At 60.3% G+C, this 24672-nt stretch overlaps 1 protein-coding gene across 1 annotated transcript in view; it reads right to left on the bottom strand.

Annotated features, from left to right (window-relative positions):
* ENG (endoglin) overlaps positions 1–24672 on the bottom strand; it is a 186963-nt gene that overhangs the window by 75967 nt on the left and 86324 nt on the right. Inside the window, exons 4-6 of the mRNA XM_069236953.1 lie at positions 13084–13258; positions 10090–10252; positions 2789–2921 (exon numbers count right to left, since the gene is read on the bottom strand). Coding sequence (XP_069093054.1) covers positions 2789–2921; positions 10090–10252; positions 13084–13258 — 471 coding nt within the window. The remainder of the gene's footprint in view (positions 1–2788; positions 2922–10089; positions 10253–13083; positions 13259–24672) is intronic.

Genomic DNA, 24672 nt, shown 5'->3' with positions numbered 1-24672 from the left:
GAGAGAGAGGGAAGGAAAGGAAGTGAAGGGAGAGAGAGAGAGAGGGCAGGAGAGGAAGTGAAGGGACAGAGAGAGGGGGGGCAGGAGAGGAAGTGAAGGGAGAGAGAGAGAGAGAGTGCAGGAGAGGAAGTGAAGAGAGAGAGAGAGAGAGAGAGTGCAGGAGAGGAAGTGAAGAGAGAGAGAGAGAGAGAGAGAGAGAGGGCAGGAGAGGAAGTGAAGGGACAGAGAGAGGGGGGGGCAGGAGAGGAAGTGAAGGGAGAGAGAGAGAGAGAGGGCAGGAGAGGAAGTGAAGGGGCAGAGGGAGAGAGGGCAGGAGAGGAAGTGAAGGGAGAGAGAGAGGGGGCAGGAGAGGAAGTGAAGGGACAGAGAGAGGGGGCAGGAGAGGAAGTGAAGGGAGAGAGAGAGAGAGAGAGAGAGAGGGCAGGAGAGGAAGTGAAGGGAGAGAGAGAGAGAGAGAGAGAGAGGGAGGGCAGGAGAGGAAGTGAAGGGGCAGAGGGAGAAAGGGCAGGAGAGGAAGTGAAGGGGCAGAGGGAGAGAGGGCAGGAGAGGAAGTGAAGGGAGAGAGAGAGAGGGCAGGAGAGGAAGTGAAGGGACAGAGAGAGAGAGAGGGCAGTAGAGGAAGTGAAGGGACAGAGAGGGAGGGCAGGAGAGGAAGTGAAGGGGCAGAGGGAGAGGGCAGGAGAGGAGGTGAAGGGACAGAGAGAGAGAGAGAGGGCAGGAGAGGAAGTGAAGGGGCAGAGGGAGAGAGGGCAGGAGAGGAAGTGAAGGGGCAGAGGGAGAGAGGGCAGGAGAGGAAGTGAAGGGAGAGAATGAGGGGGGCAGGAGAGACAAAAGAACCAATTAATTTATTCAAATCATCAGTTTACAAAGGAAACTCACACTGAAAGTATCCGCTCATAAGAGACTCCTATGAAGACCCCCTGTCTGAAGGGGCGATGCATAAAATGAGCACCTGTGGCCCCTTCCGAGGGACCCTCAAATAAAGATCTCTGCTCCCAAGTGAGATGGCCCCCTAAATAGAGTCCCTAGAGTACAGGAGGATACCTTAGGCCCTGATGGGGGATCCTGGTTCTGGTGACCACCTATGGCCCTAGGAAAGGGACCCCTGAATATAGACAGGCCCAGTGACCCTGTCAGAGACACCTTCATATAGAGACCACCAGCCCCCATCATAAAACCCTGAATATTCCTTCCAGTTAAACCATGATAACACCTACACCTGTGACCCTGGAAACACCCACAACTGTGACCCTCGAAACGCCCACCTCTGTGGCCCTGGAAACACCCACCTCTGAGGCCCTGGAAACGCCCACCTCTGAGGCCCTGGAAACGCCCACCTCTGAGGCCCTGGAGACACCCACAACTCTGACCCTGGAAACACCCACAACTCTGACCCTGGAAACACCCATATCTGAGGCCCTGGAGACATCCACCTCTGAGGCCCCGGAAACACCCACAACTGTGGCCCTGGAAACACCTCCTCTGTGACCCTGGAAACACCCACCCCTGAGGCCCTGGAAACACCCACAACTGTGGCCCTGGAAACATCCATCTCTCTGATCCTGGAAACACCCACAACTCTGACCCTGGAAACACCCACAACTGTGGCCCTGGAAACACCCACAACTGTGGCCCTGGAGACATCCACCTCTGTGGGCCTGGAGACATCCACCTCTGTGGCACTGGAGACATCCACACCTATGTCCTTGGAAACACCCACAACTGTGACCCTGGAAACACCCGCGCCTGTGGCCCTGGAAACACCCACGCCTGTGACCCTGGAAACATCCACCTCTGAGGCCCTGGAGACACCCACCTCTGAGGCCCTGGAGACACCCGCGCCTGTGGCCCTGGAAACACCCGCGCCTGTGGCCCTGGAAACACCCGCGCCTGTGGCCCTGGAAACACCCACGCCTGTGACCCTGGAAACACCCACCTCTGAGGCCCTGGAGACACCCACCTCTGAGGCCCTGGAGACACCCACCTCTGAGGCCCTGGAGACACCCACCTCTGAGGCCCTGGAGACACCCACCTCTGAGGCCCTGGAGACACCCACCTCTGAGGCCCTGGAGACACCCACCTCTGAGGCCCTGGAGACACCCACAACTGTGGCCCTGGAAACACCCACGCCTGTGACCCTGGAAACACCCACGCCTGTGACCCTGGAAACACCCACCTCTGAGGCCGTGGAGACACCCACCTCTGTGACCCTGAAAACACCCACATCTATGGCCCTGGAAACACCCACATCTATAGCCCTGGAAACACCTACATCTATGACCCACATCTATGGCCCTGAAAAACCCCACATCTATGGCCATGGAGACATCCACATCCGTGGCTCTGGAGACACCCACATCTGTGGTGCTCTCAGCGGTGCCTTTGGATAGAAGCCACCTCCTGTCCTTCCTTAGAAACCCCGAATATTCCTTCCAGCAGAGGCCCCATCAGTGGGTCCCTGGAGACACCCATATCGGTGGCCCTCTCAAGGGTGCCTTCGTCTAGAGACTAGCTGCTGTCCTATCTTACAAACCCTGAATATTCCTTCCAGCAGAGGCCCCATGAGAGGGTCCGTGTAGTCACCCATATCGGTGGCCCTGGGACACCCACAGCTGTGGTCCTCTCAAGGGTTCCTTGTAGAGACCACCAGCTTCTATTAGAAGGGCCTTGACAAACCTCTGTATACAGCTGAAGGTGTGAGCTTCCCCCAAACCCTGGGGGCCCATCACCAGACCCTTGGGGGGTGATTGGAATGTACCAGTGTGGCCCGAGGGGCCCTTCATCCTACCATGACGCGCAGGGGGTGCCGGGAGTTGATGCTCCAGCGTCGTGGGCTCTTGCTCTGCAGAATCAGCAGCACCTGGTCCTCCTGCAGGACACACTTGGGGTCAGTCAGCAGCTCGATGTCCGTCTGTCCAGAGCTGAAAGGAGAGATGAGTGAGGTGCCCCGTGGGGAGGAGTCAGTGAGAGTGGGCATGCACTGTCCATGGCTGGCACTGGGGCACACAGTTTCAATTTTTGGAAAGGCCTGAGCTCCAGAAAGAACAAGATTTCTTAAATCACCTCCTCCTTCCTGGTGTCTTTGGTGCCCCCGAACCCCCAGACTCCTTCACTCTCCCTCCGCACGCCCCCACATCCGCCGGAGCAACAGTGGAGGACGATCCTCCTGCTACCTCGCTGCCAACTCCTGGAAGGAGAAGTCGCTGCACCGCAGAATCAGCCCTGATGATAATACGGACATCTGGGTCTTTACTAGAACTAGGGCTCTCCATGGCGAACACTGGGGACATCTGACCTGATGGCACTGAGAGGTTGTGATCTAGTGGCTGCCTCACAGACCTCTGAACCCTAAGACTTGGGTTTAAACTCCAGCATTCCCAGTTCCTGGAATTCTGCCGTGACCCCTGACTCCCAGGAGTCTGCAAAACCCAACTTTATGCAGTCTGTGTACCCCGAGTCAGTGCAGTTTCTGAACCCCAACACTTTTCCTCTGACGGCTCTTAACACCCGGCTCTCTTGAGTCAGTGGCCCAATGACCTCGGCAGTCCATGACCTCGGCAGTCTGTGACCTCCTGACCTCAGCAGTCAGTGACCCCTGACCTTGGCAGTCTCTGACCTCGGCAGTCTGTGACCCCTTGACCTCGGCAGTCTCTGACCCCGCAGTCTCTGACCTCTGCGGTCCCTGATCCCCTGACCTCTGCAGTCTCTGATCCCCTGACCTCTGCAGTCTCTGATCCCCTGACCTCTGCAGTCTCTGAACCCCTGACCTCTGCAGTCTCTGAACCCCTGACCTCTGCAGTCTCTGATCCCCTGACCTCTGCAGTCTCTGATCCCCTGACCTCTGCAGTCTCTGAACCCCTGACCTCTGCAGTCTCTGATCCCCTGACCTCTGCAGTCTCTGAACCCCTGACCTCTGCAGTCTCTGAACACCTGACCTCTGCAGTCTCTGATCCCCTGACCTCGGCAGTCTGTGACCACCTGACCTCAGCAGTCAGTGACCCCTGACCTTGGCAGTCTCTGACCTCGGCAGTCTGTGACCCCTTGACCTCGGCAGTCTCTGACCCCGCAGTCTCTGACCTCTGCGGTCCCTGAACCCCTGACCTCTGCAGTCTCTGAACCCCTGACCTCTGCAGTCTCTGATCCCCTGACCTCTGCAGTCTCTGATCCCCTGACCTCTGCAGTCTCTGAACCCCTGACCTCTGCAGTCTCTGAACCCCTGACCTCTGCAGTCTCTGAACCCCTGACCTCTGCAGTCTCTGAACCCCTGACCTCTGCGGTCTCTGAACTCCTGACATCTGCGGTCTCTGAACTCCTGACCTCTGCGGTCTCTGAACCCCTGACCTCTGCAGTATCTGAACCCCTGACCTCTGCAGTCTCTGAACCCCTCGTGATCTTACTGACCTTGGCAGTAACTTGCTGCCCTCCCCCACTGCTCTGCCTGGTAGCTGTTACAACCTGACCCTTTCAGACCTTTAGGCCTGTGTTTATACTTTTTGGTGCAAAACTGCGGGAATGCAGTTTTGCACCAAAATGTATAGTGCCGGCTTGTGTCATTTAACAACGTCAGACGGGCACCGTTTTAATAGTATGGCGCAAGCCAGCGCTAAACCTGGGCTAGCGTCTTAAAAAAAAAAAGACACTAGCCGGTGGCGGTAGGGAAGGAGGGGGTTGTGTGTCAGAAAATGGCGCTAGCCTAGTTAGAGGTAAAAAAAATGCCTTTAACCAGACTTGTGCCATTTCCTGATGCACAGTCACCAAAAACATGACTCTTGTCTTAAGAAAGGGGACAAGTGTCCCCTGGGCATGGCCACTGCACCCTGTGCCATGCAGGGGGCCCCAATGGCAAAAAAAAAAAAAAAAAAAATACTTACCCTACTTACCTGGGATGGGGTCCTCTGGTGTGGGTGGGGGTGTTCCTGGGCCTTGGAGGGCACCTGTGGACCCATTCCATGGTGTTTAACCATGGAAATGGGTCCACAGGTCCCCTAACGCCTGGTCTTACCCAGGCGTTAATTAATGGTGCAAAGCAAGCTTAGCGTCATTATTTAGACCCTCCTCCCACCCATGCGTCATTTTAGCATGGGGGATAGATACGGAGCTATGGGGTTAGCACCGTTTTTTGCATTGGAACGCCTAACTTGCACCTCATTGACGCAAGGTAGGTTCACGCATCAAAAGAATGGTGCAAACTCCAATATTTTGACATTAGACGGGTTTAACATCAAAATATAAATATGGAGTTAGGTTTGCACCAAATTTGCATCATAAAAATGATGCAAATTCAGCGCAAAAGGAGTTTAAATATGGGCCTTAGTTGGAGGCTCTCCTCCACCCGCAGGCGCCCGCCTACGCCTCATCCGTGGTGCTCCCGGGAGCAGCATCTCTGCTTTGCTCTTTTCTACTTTCTGCTTTTCTGCTCTTGTTTCCACCTTTTCACCTATTACTGCTTTCTTTCACTGTATCTAATTTTTCCTCTTTTTTTGCACCTGTTTTTATCTTCATGCCCTGCCCGCTGCTAGTCCCCCGTGGCTCTGCCCCTTCCAGCACCGTTTTCCCGCTACCCGCTTCATAGCTGTCCAGCCCTACCCAACACTACTTAATGGTGGCTGCGCCCCTGACACACCAAAGGCAAGCCCGTCCGCGCCCGTCTGCGCCCGTCTGCGCCCGTCTGCGCCTGGACCAACCCTGGTTTGCGGACCATCCAACGGTACAACTCCAGCACCCTTCATGCACTCAACCCCAGACAACCCACCGCCTACCACTTTGCATCTCCGAAGAACACCCAAGGCCCATTCACCTGCCGCAACTGCTCCTTCTTGTCTCACCGCACACCAGACCCACCGTCGGCACAACCTTCAAGAACCAGACCAGACCACCTCAGATGCATCCTACGCAACACCCGCTCCCTCAAAAGACATGCCGTGGAGATCTGGGACCGGCTTGACTCCATCTCCCCGATGTCGCCTTCTTTACAGAAACCTGATGGACTCCACCTCAGCCCCAGACATCACAACCACCATCCACAACAGCTACAAAATCATACACAAGGACAGCATCAACTGTTCAGGAGGAGGCGTCACCATTGTACACAAAAACGCCCTCCGCCTCACAACCAGCTCCAATGACCTCTTACCCGACATGGACCACCTCCACCTCCACTTCCAGATCCAGACCAACCCAGACACCACTCACTGTGACACCCTCGACTACAGACCCTGCTCCCCCTTCAGCAAAGCCATAGTCAACTTCACTCCTCACTACGCTCTTGCCTCAACGGACTCTATCCTCCTCCGTGACCTCAGCTACCACCTGGACAAGCTCAATGACCACAACACGTCATCCCCACTGGAGAACCTCGCCACCATGGACTCAAACAACTCGTCACAACTCACTCAGTAGGACACATTCTCAACCCATCTTCTCTGCAACCAACAATATTTCCATCAGACACACCTCCGACCAACCACCAATGCATCCACTTCTCCTTCACCAACCTCTCCGTACACCACCACACCCACCGTAATCCTCACAGAAGCTGGAACTAGGTCACCGAAGACCAGCTCTCCACCTCCCTCAGCAAAACCCCACCACTGACATCCACGGATGCCAACATCTCAGCAAGCAACCTCCACCGCAGGATATCCGAGTGCTCCAACACACTGGTTCCCCTCAGGAAACCCTCAGACAAGCAGGCCTCGAAGAAAGCCAGATGGGTTTCCCCTGCCCTCCAAGACTCCAAGCGTGCCTGCAGACGGCTCGAGAAAAGATGGGGGAGCAGCAAAACCGTGGCAGACCACACAGCCTTCAAGAACACTGTCACCGCACACTACAACCTCATCAAAACATCAAAGAAAGCAGCCATATAGGAATGCATCAATGCCAACACACACAATAGCAAAGAACTCTCACTGCAGTTAAATTCACCAAACCCAACACAGAGACAGCAGACATTCCCCCTTTCAAAACCTCTGTGACAACCTTGCCACCTTCTTCCACCACAAGATCAGAGAGATCTACAACAGCTTCGCAGCCCAAGACACACCCACCCGCAACCACTGCACTCAATGGCTCCAGTCCCCTGCAGATCTTATCCAACTGGACCACTCTCACCTCTGAAGACATCCTCAGGATCATGAAGAGCATCCACTCTGGACCCCCTCGGACCCCTGCCCTCACCACATCTTTAACAGAGTCGGCAGCGCCATCGCACCCAATCTCTGCCGCACCATCAACTGCTCCATCGAGTCCACCACCTTCCCAGAAGACTGGAAGCATGAAGAGATCAACACCCTGCTGAAGAAACCCTCTGCCGACCCAACGCACCTCAAGAGCTACAGATCCCTCTCGCTGCTCCCCTTCCCAGCCATTCATCAAGAAAGCTATCAACACCCAACTCTCCAAGTTCATAACTCTCCCAATCGGGCTTCAGAAGCAACTACAGCACAGAGACTGCTTTCTTCTTCGCTACAGACGACATCCGCACCCTCCTTGACCAGGACAAAACTGCTCCCCTCATCCTCTTGGACCTCTCAGCCGCCTTCGATACCGTCTCCCACCACATCCTCTGTGCACGGCCTACAACGCCAGCATTCGCGACAAAGCCCTAGAATGGATCTGTTCCTTCCTCACAGGCCAAGCACAGAACTCAGAACCCACAGCTATCAGCTGCAGCGTGCATCAGAGATCCTTCCTGAGCCCCACCCTCTTCAGCATGTACATGGCCCTGCTTGCAGCCATTATCACGAGCCATGGACTCAACATCATGTCCTATCCCGACGACACCCAGCTGGTTCACTCCCTCACAGACGAACCCACAGCTGCCAAGAAAAGCTCCCACAATGGGATGAAGGGAGTCGCCACCTGGATGAAGGAGAGCTGCCTCAAGCTCAACTCAGACAAGACCAAAGTCCTCATCCTGGGATCCAACCCCCTCTACCTGCGACGACCCCTGGTGGCCTTCAGCGCTCGGCACCTCCCCCACAGACCATGCACAAAACCTCAGCACCATCCTGGACTCCTCGCTGTCAATGAACCGCCAAATCAATGCCGTCTCGTCCTCCTGCTTCCATACACTCCACCTGCTTCAAAAGATTTTCAAGTGGATCCCCACTGAATCCAGAAAAACAGACTCTACTACGGCGATGCACTCTACGCTGGCAGCATCACCCAGAAACTCCTAAAGACACCTCCGCTCCACCAGACTCATCCTGAACATCCCACGCCACAGCCACATCACCGGCCACCTGAGAAACACTCACTGGCTACCCATCAACAAAAGAATCACCTTCAAGCTCCTCACGCATGTCTACAAAGGCCTCCACAATGCTGGACCTGCACACCTCACCCACCGCCTCACCTTCTACACCCCAGCAGACACCTCCGGGCCGCCCAACGAGCCCTGGCCACCATCCTACGGATCTGCAGGACCACAGCTGGAGGAAGATCCTTCTACCTCGCTGTGAAGACCTGGAGCTCCCTGCTCTGCATCTCAGGAAATCACCATCGCTGCCGCAGTTCAGGACCTCAAGACCCTGGCTCTTCAACTAGTCTGGAGACCCCCCCCGGTGTCTTGAGACCCCCACAGACAAGTAGTCACCTGATTAATTATAAAAACCCTGATTGATTGATTGAACCCCTGACCTCTGCACTCTGTGATCCCTTTGTAGGAAAGTCCCTCTTTTTGGCATGGTTACTCCCACGTTTTGCCTGTTTATCAGTGTGTTTAGACTGTTTTCACTGGGACCCCAGTGACTGTGCTCTCTGCTCTAAATTTGATTACTTTGGTATCCTTCACACCCCTCAATTGGCATACTGGGGTCAGGTACGCAGGACACTGGAACCCCAGGGGTCTCCCAAGGGCTGCAGCATGTAGAATGGCACCCATAGGAGACCATGCAAACTGGACACGCCTGCGTGGACTGGACTCTGTCCCCTTCTCTTCAAGGTCCTCTCCTTCCGGAATCCACCGTTGGGTTCCACTGGGCTGGTCCTTGTATTGCAATCTTCCTTTTCCAAGTCCCCTTGTTAGTCCTTGGGAAGACCAGGTAACGTACCTCTGCTCTTCTGGTCGCTGGGCATCACCTAGGTACCTACCTCTTGGGGTCCTGAGTTCTCCCAGCTCCCCTCTAACTGCTCCATATCCTTGGGTGGGGGGACCTCACTTTGCATTCCACTATTTTGGTATATGGTTTGCGCCCCCCCCCCCACATAGGGCCCTAGCCATTTTCTGCTATTATTTGCCAATGTTTGTTGTTTCTATATGCCAGTCCCTAATATTTGCTGTGTGTATGTAGTGTGTACTTACCTCCCGTTAGGGGACTGACTATAAGTAATCTAGTTCAGTGATACTGTAATAAAGTACCTTTATTTTTGTAACACTGTGTGGTTCTTTCATGTGTGTGAGTGCTGTGTGACTACAGTGGTTTTGCATGAGCTTTGAATGCCTCCTAGATAAGCCTTGGCTGCTCATCCACAGCTACCTCTAGAGAGCCTGGCTTCCAGACACTGCCTACATTCACTAAGAGGGGATACCTGGACCTGGTATAACGTGATAACACCATAGGTGCTCACCACACACCAGGCCAGCTTCCTACAACCCTGACCTCTGCAACTCTTTGAACTCCTGACCTCTGTAGTCTCTGATGTCAGCAGTCTCTGACCCCCGTCTTCTGCAGTCTCTGACCACCGACCTCTGCAGTCTCTGAACTCTGAAGTATCTGACCCACTGACCTCTGCAGTCTCCAACCCACTGACCTCTGGAGTCTCTGACCTCTGCAGTCTCTGACCCCCTGACCTCTACAGTCTCCAACCCCCTGACCTCTGCGGTCTCTGACCTCTGCAGTCTCCAGCCCCCTGCAGTCTCTGACCTCCGCAGTCTCTGACCTCTGCAGTCTCTGACCCCCTGACCTTTGCAGTCTCCAACCCCCTGACCTCTGCAGTCTCTGACCTCTGCAGTCTCTGACCCACTGACCTCTGCAGTCTCTGACCTCTGCAGTCTCTGACCCACTGACCTCTGCAGTCTCTGACCTCTGCAGTCTCTTAGGAGCCTGGCTGTCTCTTTGGATAGGATGAACCCCATGCACTGTGTACCTCTCTTCCTCTGGGTCACCGATGACCACTGCGTAGGCCTCCTTCCGCCCCTCCTCTCCGGGGATCTGACAGCCAATCACCTCTGCAGCATTTGAGTCCCACTCCAGGACCCCCCTCAGGCTGACCCCCTGGGTGAGGGCACAGGTCCTGGTGCTGAGGCCATCTGTGGAGAAACACAAGAGGGTGAATATCACTCAGAGACAGCACCCCAAAACTTCCTAGGGGATCTCTGTCTGCACCCAAAACACACAAGATCCATCGGTGGGAGGTCCTGACAGCACTGACAGATGGACGCCCTACCCAAGGAGTCCTGTCAGCACCCCATAGACAGGGGCCCCACCCAAGGAGCGCTGACAGCTCCCCACAGAGCGGCCACACCTGGGGAGCCCTGACAGCAGCCCACAGAGGGGCCACATCCAGGGAGCTCTGACAGCACCCCACAGACGGGCCACACCCGGGGAGCACTGACAGCAGCCCACAGATGGGCCACACCCAGGGAGCGCTGCCTGCAGCCGACAGAGAGGGCCACACCCGTGGAACGCTGACAGCAGCCCACAGAGAGGGGCAACATCCTGGGAGCGCTGACAGCACCCACAGACGGGCCACCCAGGGGAACGCTGACAGCAGCCCACAGAGAAGGGCCACCCCCTGGGAGCGCTAACAGCACCCACAGACAGGCCACACCCAAGGAACGCTGACAGCACCCCACAGACGGGCCACACCCGGGGAGCACTGACAGCAGCCCACAAAGAGGGGCCACACGCGGAGAGCACTGACAGCAGCCCGCAGAGAGGGGCTACACCCAAGGAGCGCTGACAGCACCCCACAGACCGGCCACACCCAGGGAGCGCTGCCTGCAGCCCACAGAGAGGGCCACCCCCGGGGAGCGCTGACAGCACCCACAGACGGGCCACATCCGGGGAGCACTGACAGCACCCCACAGACAGGCCACACCCAGGGAGAGCTTGACAGCACCCCACAGATGGGTCACATCCGGGGAGCACTGAGAGCACCCCACAGAGTGGCCACACCCGGGGAGCACTGAGAGCACCCCACAGAGTGGCCACACCTGGGGAGCGCTGACAGCACCCCACAGAAGGGCCACACCCAGGGAGCACTGACAGCAGCCCACAGAGAGGGGCCACACCAGGGAGCGCTGACAGCACCCCACAGACGGGCCACACCCGGGGAGCACTGACCGCACCGCACAGATGGGTCACACCCGGGGAGCACTGACAGCATCCCACAGACGGGCCACACCCGGGGAACGCTGACAGCACCCCACAGACGGGCCACACCCAGGGAGCACTGAGAGCACCCCACAGAGTGGCCACACCCGGGGAGCACTGAGAGCACCCCACAGAGTGGCCACACCCGGGGAGCACTGAGAGCACCCCACAGAGTGGCCACACCTGGGGAGCGCTGACAGTACCCCACAGAAGGGCCACACCCAGGGAGCACTGACAGCAGCCCACAGAGAGGGGCCACACCAGGGAGCGCTGACAGCACCCCACAGACGGGCCACACCCAGGGAGCGCTGACAGCACCCCACAGACGGGCCACACCCGGGGAGCACTGACCGCACCGCACAGATGGGTCACACCCGGGGAGCACTGACAGCATCCCACAGATGGGGAACGCTGACAGCACCCCACAGACGGGCCACACCCAGGGAGCACTGGCAGCAGCCCACAGAGAGGGGCCACACCCGGGGAGCACAGACAGCAGCCCACAGAGAGGGGCTACACCCAGGGAGCGCTGACAGCACCTTTCAGACAGGCCACACCGGGGGAGCACTGACAGCACCCCTCAGAAGGGCCACACCCAGGGAGTGCTGACAGCACCCCACAGAGGGGCCACGCCCAAGGAGCGCTGACAGCACCCCACAGATGGGCCACAACCGGGGAGCGCTGACAACACCCCACAGACAGGCCACACCCGGGGAGCGCTGACTGCAGCCCAAAGAGAGGGCCACCCCCGGGAAGCGTTGACAGCACCCACAGACGACCCACACCCAGGGAGCGCTGACAGCACCCCACAGACGGGCCACACCCGGGGAGCGCTGAGAGCACCCCTCAGAGTGGCCACACCCGGGGAGCGCTGACAGCACCCCACAGATGGGCCACACCCGGGAAGCACTGACAGCACCCCACAGAAGGGCCACACCCAGGGAGTGCTGACAGCACCCACAGACGGGCCACACCCAAGGAGCGCTGACAGCACCCCACAGACGTCCACACCCGGGGAGCACTGACAGCACCCCACAGATGGGCCACACCCGGGAAGCACTGACAGCAGCCCACAGAGAGGGGTCACACCCAGGGAGTGCTGACAGCACCCACAGACGGGCCACACCCAAGGAGCGCTGACAGCACCCCACAGACGTCCACACCCGGGGAGCACCGACAGCACCCCACAGATGACCCACACCCAGGGAGCGCTGACAGCACCCCACAGACGGGCCACACCCGGGGAGCGCTGAGAGCACCCCTCAGAGTGGCCACACCCGGGGAGCGCTGACAGCACCCCACAGATGGGCCACACCCGGGAAGCACTGACAGCAGCCCACAGAGAGGGGTCACACCCAGGGAGTGCTGACAGCACCCACAGACGGGCCACACCCAAGGAGCGCTGACAGCACCCCACAGACGGGCCACACCGAGGGAGCACTGACAGCACCCCACAGAGGGGTCACACCAAAGGAGCGCTGACAGCACCCCACAGAGGGGCCACACCCGGGAGGGCTGAGAGCACCCCACAGAGGGGCCACACCCGGGGAGCGCAGACACCACCCCACAGACAGGCCACACCCAGAGAGCATCAACACCACCCCACAGATGGGCCCCCACCCAGGGAGCCCTGACAGCACCCCACAGAAAGGGCCCCACCCAGGGAGCACTGACAGCACCCCACAGACAGGAACTCCTCAGAGAGGTCCCATAGCAGGGGAGCACCCTTGGGTACCTCCAGGACCCCGGAAGCTCGGACACTCACCTGCGCCCACTGTCAGCCGGATGGCACTGGGGCTGTGGAGCTCAGCGAAGGAGGTGACGCTTCCAAACGTGGCCTGCGCCCACAGGAGCAGCTCCTGGCTGTCAGAGGCCAGGGCTGCCGACTCCACCTTCAGCAGCTCCAGGTTTTCAGTCATTGCGAAGGAGTTCTGCTGGAGCTGGGAAGGAAGACAAGAAGGAGTCAGGAGCCGAGGAGGGGTCAGCCAAGGGATGGTTTAAGGGGCAGCCAGAGCCAGGGGTCCCTCGCCAGCCCCCTCCCCCGTAGAGTGCGCAGAGGGGCCTCTCAGGTGCCCACATTTAGGTATACTCCCAGGCCTTACACCACACAGCACACTGACGCAAGCAGATGGAGTATGTGTGTATATGGTATTTGTTTAGCAAGAACCTACTCAAGTGGGCTTCGAAGCACTGTACATGGTCAAGGACATTCATAAAGTGAACAAGTGACAGAAGAGGGGCAGGGCTGTGGACTGCAATGCTCTGTCAGGTAGGGCAAGAGCTGCGGCTCCCACCCTTTCCTAAACTGGAGCAGCTCTGGGGGGTCCTGGTGGAGAAGGGGGCGTTGTTCCAGATACGGGGTGCATAGGTAGACACGGCCTGCTGTCTTGTTTTCACACTACTTGCTCTGGAGCCTGATGCGTCCTGGCTGTGGGTGTGCCGACGGCCACCGGAGGTGGTGAACGTGCCTGTGCCGACGGCCACCGGAGGTGGTGAACGTGCCTGTGCCGACGGCCACCAGAGGTGGTGAACGTGCCTGGCAGATGAACAGGTCCTGGCGGGGTTGAAAGGGATGCAGCTGGTTTTGAGGATGGTTCCGGCTGGTAAGGGGAGCCAATGACGTTCCATCATGATGGGGGTGGTGTGATCATCTTTTCAGGCCATGGATGAGTCCTGTTGAGGCCTGCAGGATGTCCTAAAGCAATGGTTCTCAACCTTTTGACTTCTGTGGACCCCCACTTTATTATTACAGGATCCCAGGGACCCCCACTGAATCATTATTGGAATCCAGGGGTCCTCCACTGAGTCATTAATGAAAGCTGGGGACCTAATCTGTTTACTTTTCTAGATAGTCGCGGACACCCTGAGGAGGCTTCGCGGACCCCTAGGGGTCCCTGGACCACAGGTTGGGAACCACTGTCCTAAAAGGTGCCATTGAGATGTCGGAGAGGCCATGGAGCAGGGTGTTACCAGCAGCCAAATACCAGAGTACGAGGGCCTGAAGACCATGGCTTGTAGACTTGAACACCAGTTTGAAATCACTTTCTGGAAGACAGTTTCACTTTCTTTAGAAGAGAGCGTTGGTACTAGTGTGCCTTTATTTGGCAATGTGTTCCTGGAGGGTGAGACTGGTGTCCAGGCTGAATATAACTGAGTTCAATTCAATTAAAGTTGAGGTTCAAAGCAGTCAAGGTTCATGTTGTTGAGTCAGGTTTGTACTGCATCTTGTTTATTGTTCTTGGCAAATAACAGAAATTCTGTCATTGTGGGGTTCAGCTTCATGTGTGTGCAGTACATGTAGGTCTTGATGATGTGCTCTCAGAGTTTGAGGCGCTGGACAAAGGTCTGGGTGATGTGCCGGCAGTGTGTGAGGGTGTGGACACCTTGGTCTGGGTGATGTGCCGGCAGTGTGTGAGGGTGTGGACACCTGGGTCTGGGTGATGTGCCGGCAGTGTGTGAGGGTGTGGACACCTTGGTCTGGGTGATGTGCCGGCAGTGTTTGAGGGTGTGGATGTCTGGGTGATGTGCCGGCAGTGTTTGAGGGTGTGGACACCTGGGTCTGGGAGACGTGCCGGCAGTGTGTGAGGGTGTGGACACCTTGGTCTGGGTGATGTGCCGGCAGTGTGTGAGGGTGTGGACACCTGGGTCTGGGTGATGTGCCGGCAGTGTGTGAGGGTGTGGACACCTGGGTCTGGGAGACGTGCCGGCAGTGTTTGAGGGTGTGGACACCTGGGTCTGGGTGATGTGCCGGCAGTGTTTGAGGGTGTGGACACCTGGGTCTGGGTGATGTGCCGGCAGTGTGTGAGGGTGTGGACACCTTGGTCTGGGTGATGTGCCGGCAGTGTGTGAGGGTGTGGACACCTGGGTCTGGGTGATGTGCCGGCAGTGTGTGAGGGTGTGGACACCTTGGTCTGGGTGATGTGCCGGCAGTGTTTGAGGGTGTGGATGTCTGGGTGATGTGCCGGCAGTGTTTGAGGGTGTGGACACCTGGGTCTGGGAGACGTGCCGGCAGTGTGTGAGGGTGTGGACACCTTGGTCTGGGTGATGTGCCGGCAGTGTGTGAGGGTGTGGACACCTGGGTCTGGGTGATGTGCCGGCAGTGTGTGAGGGTGTGGACACCTGGGTCTGGGAGACGTGCCGGCAGTGTTTGAGGGTGTGGACACCTGGGTCTGGGTGATGTGCCGGCAGTGTTTGAGGGGTCTGGGTGATGTGCCGGCAGTGTTTGAGGGTGTGGACACCTGGATCTGGGTGATGTGCCGGCAGTGTTTGAGGGTGTGGACACCTGGGTCTGGGTGATGTGCCGGCAGTGTGTGAGGGTGTGGACACCTTGGTCTGGGTGATGTGCCGGCAGTGTTCGAGGGTGTGGACACCTTGGTCTGGGTGATGTGCCGGCAGTGTTTGAGGGTGTGGACACCTGGGTCTGGATGATGTGCTGGCAGTGTTTGAGGGTGTGGACACCTGGGTCTGGGTGATGTGCCGGCAGTGTGTGAGGGTGTGGACACCTGGGTCTGGGTGATGTGCCGGCAGTGTTTGAGGGTGTGGACGTCTGGGTGATGTGCCGGCAGTGTTTGAGGGTGTGGACATCTGGGTGATGTGCCGGCAGTGTTTGAGGGTGTGGACATCTGAGTGATGTGCCGGCAGTGTTTGAGGGTGTGGACACCTGGGTCTGGGTGATGTGCCGGCAGTGTTTGAGGGTGTGGACACCTGGGTCTGGATGATGTGCTGGCAGTGTTTGAGGGATCTGGGTGATGTGCCGGCAGTGTTTGAGGGTGTGGACACCTGGGTCTGGGAGACGTGCCGGCAGTGTTTGAGGGTGTGGACACCTGGGTCTGGGTGATGTGCCGGCAGTGTTTGAGGGTGTGGACACCTGGGTCTGGGAGACGTGCCGGCAGTGTTTGAGGGTGTGGACGTCTGGGTGATGTGCTGGCAGTGTTTGAGGGTGTGGACACCTGGATCTGGGAGATGTGCTGGCATATTTGTAAGTGAAAAATACAGCCATTACTTTAAGTGGAGAAAAATGTTGGATATTGTGGACATTTTTGCACTTGAAATTTCTCCAGTTTTAAAAAAAATGGTTGTAAGTTTGTGTTGCACATGTGATGATGCCACATATGGCGAAAGGTATGTTCTGTGCCACAAGCACATACGACACAGTCTCTCAGTTACTCGTACATATATGTTCCATTCATACGCACAAATGTTCATACATCTCCAAGGACCACGTTGTCACTGACACACATGCCACCCACAGTCCGTGGCTCTCTGGAGTTAGGTTTAAAGTGAATGAGGCTGGGCGTGGGGACATCAGGTTCACCGCATGATTGGCTTGTCCTTCAGTAGCTCATCAGGACTTTCACTGATCAGACGTAGCTCTCCCTACAGAAAAGGTTGGAGACCCCTGATCTAGACATAATCCAGTGGCAAGGCCATGTCGAGCCCTGAGGAACGTCCTGGCTAAGCTCCCCAGTGACGGGGCCACAAGCTGGCATTGCCTCTGTTTGTACCCTGTCGTACCAGACTTCAGCTGGTCCAGGAAGGACACACCACAGGCAGGGGTTTAACGTCCTGTGCACAAGAGGTCCATAGTGTTGAGGGCTGCAGAGGTCTGAGAAGGCGGGGGCTCTGACAGCCCCCACCAGCGCTGCATGAGGTCCACCTTTGAGATGCCACCACCTGTGGCCTGCTCTGGGCACATTGTGGACAGAATATAACATGAGTAAAGGTGTCGGGCTGCCCAGGTGTGTGGTACTCATACAGCATCGGTCGCCCACGAGGGTCCTCAAGGGTTTCGGGGGTGCAATGATTTGGTTTCACTGTCCAGGTGCCCATGGACCCATGGGCTGGTCCCCCTGAAATGTCTGGGTGAGCACCCCTCGCAGGCTCTGGTAGCATCACTGCCTTCTGCAGCCGGAGGGGCTCAGACATGACTCCCATCTTTAGGGCCAAGCATCAATGTCCGATGCTTGGGGTCACAACCCCGGGGGCTTATTTACAAGAGGCCTGCGCCACCGTTGCGTCATTATTGTTGCGCCACTTTGTGACCTTACGTAATCACGGCGCAATCATGACGTTGGAAACTGTCGTACCGCAGCGCAACCTTTCCCGGCGCGACGCTGCTTACCTCAGCGATACGTCAGTTCTTGTAAATACGCCCCCTGGTGTCCAGATGAAGGCGCACCGGCAAGGGCGCAAGCAAAAGACGTCATCATCTTCTCAGCCAATGGGCTTCTTTGACTCTGTGGCCAGCTGCATGCACGTTGCCAGGACAACCATGGAATATGGAAATGAGCTCCATTGAGATTCATGTATGCAGATGTATCTTTTGTGAAAATGGTGAAATGTGGCCTGGATCTGCCCCTGGGCCTATGCTGATACCCTTGCTGCCAAGTGCCACCAGGAGGGGGGGGAGGTGCTTTGCAAACACGCGGGTGTGACTCCGCCTCCCCAGGGCTTTCAATCAGCACAGTGCATTCTGGGATTTTTAGTCCTGCATGGGAGTCTGAATACAGTGGTGTGTTTTGGAAATCCCCAGCAGTGGTGACATGCTTCCTGTTGGGAGGGGGGGTTAGGTCTGCACTTGAAGCAGGTCCGTGGGCCCCGCCCTACCCTGGAACCGGCTATTATTGGAAGCTGCAGGAAGTAGCTGGTTTCTGCTGACACAGGAGGGTAAAGGGATCTGTGCTGGAGCCTGACCCTCCACAACCGGAAGTGAGAGCTTTGTGAGAGCCATGCATCAATGCACACCACTGCCCTGTGCCCTCTCTCCCAGCCACTGCCCTGTGCCCTCTGCCCTCACTTCCAGCCACTGCCCTGTGCCCTCTGCCCTCACTTCCAGCCACTGCCCTCTCTCCCAGCCACTGCCCTGTGCCCTCTCTCCCAGCCACTGCCCTGTGCCCTCTGCCCTCACTTCCAGCCACTGCCCTCTCTCCCAGCCACTGCCCTCTCTCCCAGCCCCTGCCCTGTGCCCTCTCTCCCAGCCCCTGCCCTGTGCCCTCTGCCCTCACTTCCAGCCACTGCCCTCTCTCCCAGCCACTGCCCTGTGCCCTCTGCCCTCACTTCCAGCCACTGCCCTCTCTCCCAGCCCCTGCCCTGTGCCCTCTGCCCTCTCTCCCAGCCACTGCCCTCTCTCCCAGCCACTGCCCTATGCCCTCTGCCCCCTCTCCCAGCCCCTGCCCTGTGCCCTCTGCCCTCTCTCCCAGCCACTGCCCTCTCTCCCAGCCACTGCCCTATGCCCTCTGCCCTCTCTCACAGCCACTGCCCTGTGCCCTCTGCCTCTCTTCCAGCCACTGCCCTCTCTCCCAGCCACTGCCCTCTCTCCCAGCCCCTGCCCTGTGCCCTCTGTCCTCACTTCCAGCCACTGCCCTCTCTCCCAGCCACTGCCCTGTGCCCTCTCTCCCAGCCCCTGCCCTGGGCCCTCTGCCCTCACTTCCAGCCACTGCCCTCTCTCCCAGCCACTGCCCTCTCTCCCAGCCCCTGCCCTCTCTCCAAGCCCCTGCCCTGTGCCCTCTCTCCCAGCCCCTGCCCTGTGCCCTCTGCCCTCACTTCCAGCCACTGCCCTCTCTCCCAGCCACTGCCCTGTGCCCTCTCTCCCAGCCACTGCCCTCTGCCCTCTGCCCTCACTTCCAGCCACTGCCCTCTCTCCCAGCCCCTGCCCTGTGCCCTCTGCCCTCTCTCCCAGCCACTGCCCTCTCTCCCAGCCACTGCCCTATGCCCTCTGCCCTCTCTCACAGCCACTGCCCTGTGCCCTCTGCCTCTCTTCCAGCCACTGCCCTGTGCCCTCTGCCTCTCTTTCAGCCACTGCCCTCTCTCCCAGCCACTGCCCTCTCTCCCAGCCCCTGCCCTGTGCCCTCTGCCCTCACTTCCAGCCACTGCCCTCTCTCCCAGCCACTGCCCTGTGCCCTCTCTCCCAGCCACTGCCCTGTGCCCTCTGCCCTCACTTCCAGCCACTGCCCTGTGCCCTCTGCCCTCACTTCCAGCCACTGCCCTCTCTCCCAGCCACTGCCCTGTGCCCTCTCTCCCAGCCACTGCCCTGTGCCCTCTGCCCTCACTTCCAGCCACTGCCCTCTCTCCCAGCCACTGCCCTCTCTCCCAGCCCCTGCCCTGTGCCCTCTCTCCCAGCCCCTGCCCTGTGCCCTCTGCCCTCACTTCCAGCCACTGCCCTCTCTCCCAGCCACTGCCCTGTGCCCTCTGCCCTCACTTCCAGCCACTGCCCTCTCTCCCAGCCCCTGCCCTGTGCCCTCTGCCCTCTCTCCCAGCCACTGCCCTCTCTCCCAGCCACTGCCCTATGCCCTCTGCCCCCTCTCCCAGCCCCTGCCCTGTGCCCTCTGCCCTCTCTCCCAGCCACTGCCCTCTCTCCCAGCCACTGCCCTATGCCCTCTGCCCTCTCTCACAGCCACTGCCCTGTGCCCTCTGCCTCTCTTCCAGCCACTGCCCTCTCTCCCAGCCACTGCCCTCTCTCCCAGCCCCTGCCCTGTGCCCTCTGCCCTCACTTCCAGCCACTGCCCTCTCTCCCAGCCACTGCCCTGTGCCCTCTCTCCCAGCCCCTGCCCTGGGCCCTCTGCCCTCACTTCCAGCCACTGCCCTCTCTCCCAGCCACTGCCCTCTCTCCCAGCCCCTGCCCTCTCTCCCAGCCCCTGCCCTGTGCCCTCTCTCCCAGCCCCTGCCCTGTGCCCTCTCTCCCAGCCCCTGCCCTGTGCCCTCTGCCCTCACTTCCAGCCACTGCCCTCTCTCCCAGCCACTGCCCTGTGCCCTCTCTCCCAGCCACTGCCCTGTGCCCTCTGCCCTCACTTCCAGCCACTGCCCTCTCTCCCAGCCCCTGCCCTGTGCCCTCTGCCCTCTCTCCCAGCCACTGCCCTCTCTCCCAGCCACTGCCCTATGCCCTCTGCCCTCTCTCACAGCCACTGCCCTGTGCCCTCTGCCTCTCTTCCAGCCACTGCCCTGTGCCCTCTGCCTCTCTTTCAGCCACTGCCCTCTCTCCCAGCCACTGCCCTCTCTCCCAGCCCCTGCCCTGTGCCCTCTGCCCTCACTTCCAGCCACTGCCCTCTCTCCCAGCCACTGCCCTGTGCCCTCTCTCCCAGCCACTGCCCTGTGCCCTCTGCCCTCACTTCCAGCCACTGCCCTGTGCCCTCTGCCCTCACTTCCAGCCACTGCCCTCTCTCCCAGCCACTGCCCTGTGCCCTCTCTCCCAGCCACTGCCCTGTGCCCTCTGCCCTCACTTCCAGCCACTGCCCTCTCTCCCAGCCACTGCCCTCTCTCCCAGCCCCTGCCCTGTGCCCTCTCTCCCAGCCCCTGCCCTGTGCCCTCTGCCCTCACTTCCAGCCACTGCCCTCTCTCCCAGCCACTGCCCTGTGCCCTCTGCCCTCACTTCCAGCCACTGCCCTCTCTCCCAGCCCCTGCCCTGTGCCCTCTGCCCTCTCTCCCAGCCACTGCCCTCTCTCCCAGCCACTGCCCTATGCCCTCTGCCCCCTCTCCCAGCCCCTGCCCTGTGCCCTCTGCCCTCTCTCCCAGCCACTGCCCTCTCTCCCAGCCACTGCCCTATGCCCTCTGCCCTCTCTCACAGCCACTGCCCTGTGCCCTCTGCCTCTCTTCCAGCCACTGCCCTCTCTCCCAGCCACTGCCCTCTCTCCCAGCCCCTGCCCTGTGCCCTCTGCCCTCACTTCCAGCCACTGCCCTCTCTCCCAGCCACTGCCCTGTGCCCTCTCTCCCAGCCCCTGCCCTGGGCCCTCTGCCCTCACTTCCAGCCACTGCCCTCTCTCCCAGCCACTGCCCTCTCTCCCAGCCCCTGCCCTCTCTCCCAGCCCCTGCCCTGTGCCCTCTCTCCCAGCCCCTGCCCTGTGCCCTCTCTCCCAGCCCCTGCCCTGTGCCCTCTGCCCTCACTTCCAGCCACTGCCCTCTCTCCCAGCCACTGCCCTGTGCCCTCTCTCCCAGCCACTGCCCTCTGCCCTCTGCCCTCACTTCCAGCCACTGCCCTCTCTCCCAGCCCCTGCCCTGTGCCCTCTGCCCTCTCTCCCAGCCACTGCCCTCTCTCCCAGCCACTGCCCTATGCCCTCTGCCCTCTCTCACAGCCACTGCCCTGTGCCCTCTGCCTCTCTTCCAGCCACTGCCCTGTGCCCTCTGCCTCTCTTTCAGCCACTGCCCTCTCTCCCAGCCACTGCCCTCTCTCCCAGCCCCTGCCCTGTGCCCTCTGCCCTCACTTCCAGCCACTGCCCTCTCTCCCAGCCACTGCCCTGTGCCCTCTCTCCCAGCCACTGCCCTGTGCCCTCTGCCCTCACTTCCAGCCACTGCCCTGTGCCCTCTGCCCTCACTTCCAGCCACTGCCCTCTCTCCCAGCCACTGCCCTGTGCCCTCTCTCCCAGCCACTGCCCTGTGCCCTCTGCCCTCACTTCCAGCCACTGCCCTCTCTCCCAGCCACTGCCCTCTCTCCCAGCCCCTGCCCTGTGCCCTCTCTCCCAGCCCCTGCCCTGTGCCCTCTGCCCTCACTTCCAGCCACTGCCCTCTCTCCCAGCCACTGCCCTGTGCCCTCTGCCCTCACTTCCAGCCACTGCCCTCTCTCCCAGCCCCTGCCCTGTGCCCTCTGCCCTCTCTCCCAGCCACTGCCCTCTCTCCCAGCCACTGCCCTATGCCCTCTGCCCCCTCTCCCAGCCCCTGCCCTGTGCCCTCTGCCCTCTCTCCCAGCCACTGCCCTCTCTCCCAGCCACTGCCCTATGCCCTCTGCCCTCTCTCACAGCCACTGCCCTGTGCCCTCTGCCTCTCTTCCAGCCACTGCCCTCTCTCCCAGCCACTGCCCTCTCTCCCAGCCCCTGCCCTGTGCCCTCTGCCCTCACTTCCAGCCACTGCCCTCTCTCCCAGCCACTGCCCTGTGCCCTCTCTCCCAGCCCCTGCCCTGGGCCCTCTGCCCTCACTTCCAGCCACTGCCCTCTCTCCCAGCCACTGCCCTCTCTCCCAGCCCCTGCCCTCTCTCCCAGCCCCTGCCCTGTGCCCTCTCTCCCAGCCCCTGCCCTGTGCCCTCTCTCCCAGCCCCTGCCCTGTGCCCTCTGCCCTCACTTCCAGCCACTGCCCTCTCTCCCAGCCACTGCCCTGTGCCCTCTCTCCCAGCCACTGCCCTCTGCCCTCTGCCCTCACTTCCAGCCACTGCCCTCTCTCCCAGCCCCTGCCCTGTGCCCTCTGCCCTCTCTCCCAGCCACTGCCCTCTCTCCCAGCCACTGCCCTATGCCCTCTGCCCTCTCTCACAGCCACTGCCCTGTGCCCTCTGCCTCTCTTCCAGCCACTGCCCTGTGCCCTCTGCCTCTCTTTCAGCCACTGCCCTCTCTCCCAGCCACTGCCCTCTCTCCCAGCCCCTGCCCTGTGCCCTCTGCCCTCACTTCCAGCCACTGCCCTCTCTCCCAGCCACTGCCCTGTGCCCTCTCTCCCAGCCACTGCCCTGTGCCCTCTGCCCTCACTTCCAGCCACTGCCCTGTGCCCTCTGCCCTCACTTCCAGCCACTGCCCTCTCTCCCAGCCACTGCCCTGTGCCCTCTCTCCCAGCCACTGCCCTGTGCCCTCTGCCCTCACTTCCAGCCACTGCCCTCTCTCCCAGCCACTGCCCTCTCTCCCAGCCCCTGCCCTGTGCCCTCTCTCCCAGCCCCTGCCCTGTGCCCTCTGCCCTCACTTCCAGCCACTGCCCTCTCTCCCAGCCACTGCCCTGTGCCCTCTGCCCTCACTTCCAGCCACTGCCCTCTCTCCCAGCCCCTGCCCTGTGCCCTCTGCCCTCTCTCCCAGCCACTGCCCTCTCTCCCAGCCACTGCCCTATGCCCTCTGCCCCCTCTCCCAGCCCCTGCCCTGTGCCCTCTGCCCTCTCTCCCAGCCACTGCCCTCTCTCCCAGCCACTGCCCTATGCCCTCTGCCCTCTCTCACAGCCACTGCCCTGTGCCCTCTGCCTCTCTTCCAGCCACTGCCCTCTCTCCCAGCCACTGCCCTCTCTCCCAGCCCCTGCCCTGTGCCCTCTGCCCTCACTTCCAGCCACTGCCCTCTCTCCCAGCCACTGCCCTGTGCCCTCTCTCCCAGCCCCTGCCCTGGGCCCTCTGCCCTCACTTCCAGCCACTGCCCTCTCTCCCAGCCACTGCCCTCTCTCCCAGCCCCTGCCCTCTCTCCCAGCCCCTGCCCTGTGCCCTCTCTCCCAGCCCCTGCCCTGTGCCCTCTCTCCCAGCCCCTGCCCTGTGCCCTCTGCCCTCACTTCCAGCCACTGCCCTCTCTCCCAGCCACTGCCCTGTGCCCTCTCTCCCAGCCACTGCCCTGTGCCCTCTGCCCTCACTTCCAGCCACTGCCCTCTCTCCCAGCCCCTGCCCTGTGCCCTCTGCCCTCTCTCCCAGCCACTGCCCTCTCTCCCAGCCACTGCCCTATGCCCTCTGCCCTCTCTCACAGCCACTGCCCTGTGCCCTCTGCCTCTCTTCCAGCCACTGCCCTGTGCCCTCTGCCTCTCTTTCAGCCACTGCCCTCTCTCCCAGCCACTGCCCTCTCTCCCAGCCCCTGCCCTGTGCCCTCTGCCCTCACTTCCAGCCACTGCCCTCTCTCCCAGCCACTGCCCTGTGCCCTCTCTCCCAGCCACTGCCCTGTGCCCTCTGCCCTCACTTCCAGCCACTGCCCTCTCTCCCAGCCACTGCCCTGTGCCCTCTCTCCCAGCCACTGCCCTGTGCCCTCTGCCCTCACTTCCAGCCACTGCCCTCTCTCCCAGCCACTGCCCTGTGCCCTCTCTCCCAGCCACTGCCCTGTGCCCTCTGCCCTCACTTCCAGCCACTGCCCTCTCTCCCAGCCCCTGCCCTGTACCCTCTCTCCCAGCCCCTGCCCTGTGCCCTCTGCCCTCTCTCCCAGCCACTGCCCTCTCTCCCAGCCACTGCCCTCACTTCCAGCCACTGCCCTCTCTCTCAGCCACTGCCCTCTCTCCCAGCCCCTGCCCTGTGCCCTCTGCCCTCTCTCCCAGCCACTGCCCTCACTTCCAGCCACTGCCCTCTCTCCCAGCCACTGCCCTCTCTCCCAGCCACTGCCCTCACTTCCAGCCACTGCCCTCACTTCCAGCCACTGCCCTCTCTCTCAGCCACTGCCCTCTCTCCCAGCCCCTGCCCTGTGCCCTCTCTCCCAGCCACTGCCCTCTCTCCCAGCCACTGCCCTCTCTCTCAGCCACTGCCCTCTCTCCCAGCCACTGCCCTGTGGCCTCTCTCCCAGCCCCTGCCCTCTCTCCCAGCCACTGCCCTGTGCCATCTGCCCTCACTTCCAGCCACTGCCCTCTCTCCCAGCCACTGCCCTGTGCCCTCTGCCCTCACTTCCAGCCACTGCCCTCTCTCCCAGCCACTGCCCTGTGGCCTCTCTCCCAGCCCCTGCCC

The sequence above is a fragment of the Pleurodeles waltl genome, chromosome 6 (genome assembly GCF_031143425.1).
Source record: "Pleurodeles waltl isolate 20211129_DDA chromosome 6, aPleWal1.hap1.20221129, whole genome shotgun sequence".
In the NCBI taxonomy this organism is placed as follows: Eukaryota; Metazoa; Chordata; class Amphibia; order Caudata; family Salamandridae; genus Pleurodeles; species Pleurodeles waltl.
Note: the sequence above shows the minus strand (reverse complement) of the source record. Positions and strands in the feature narration are given on the sequence as shown.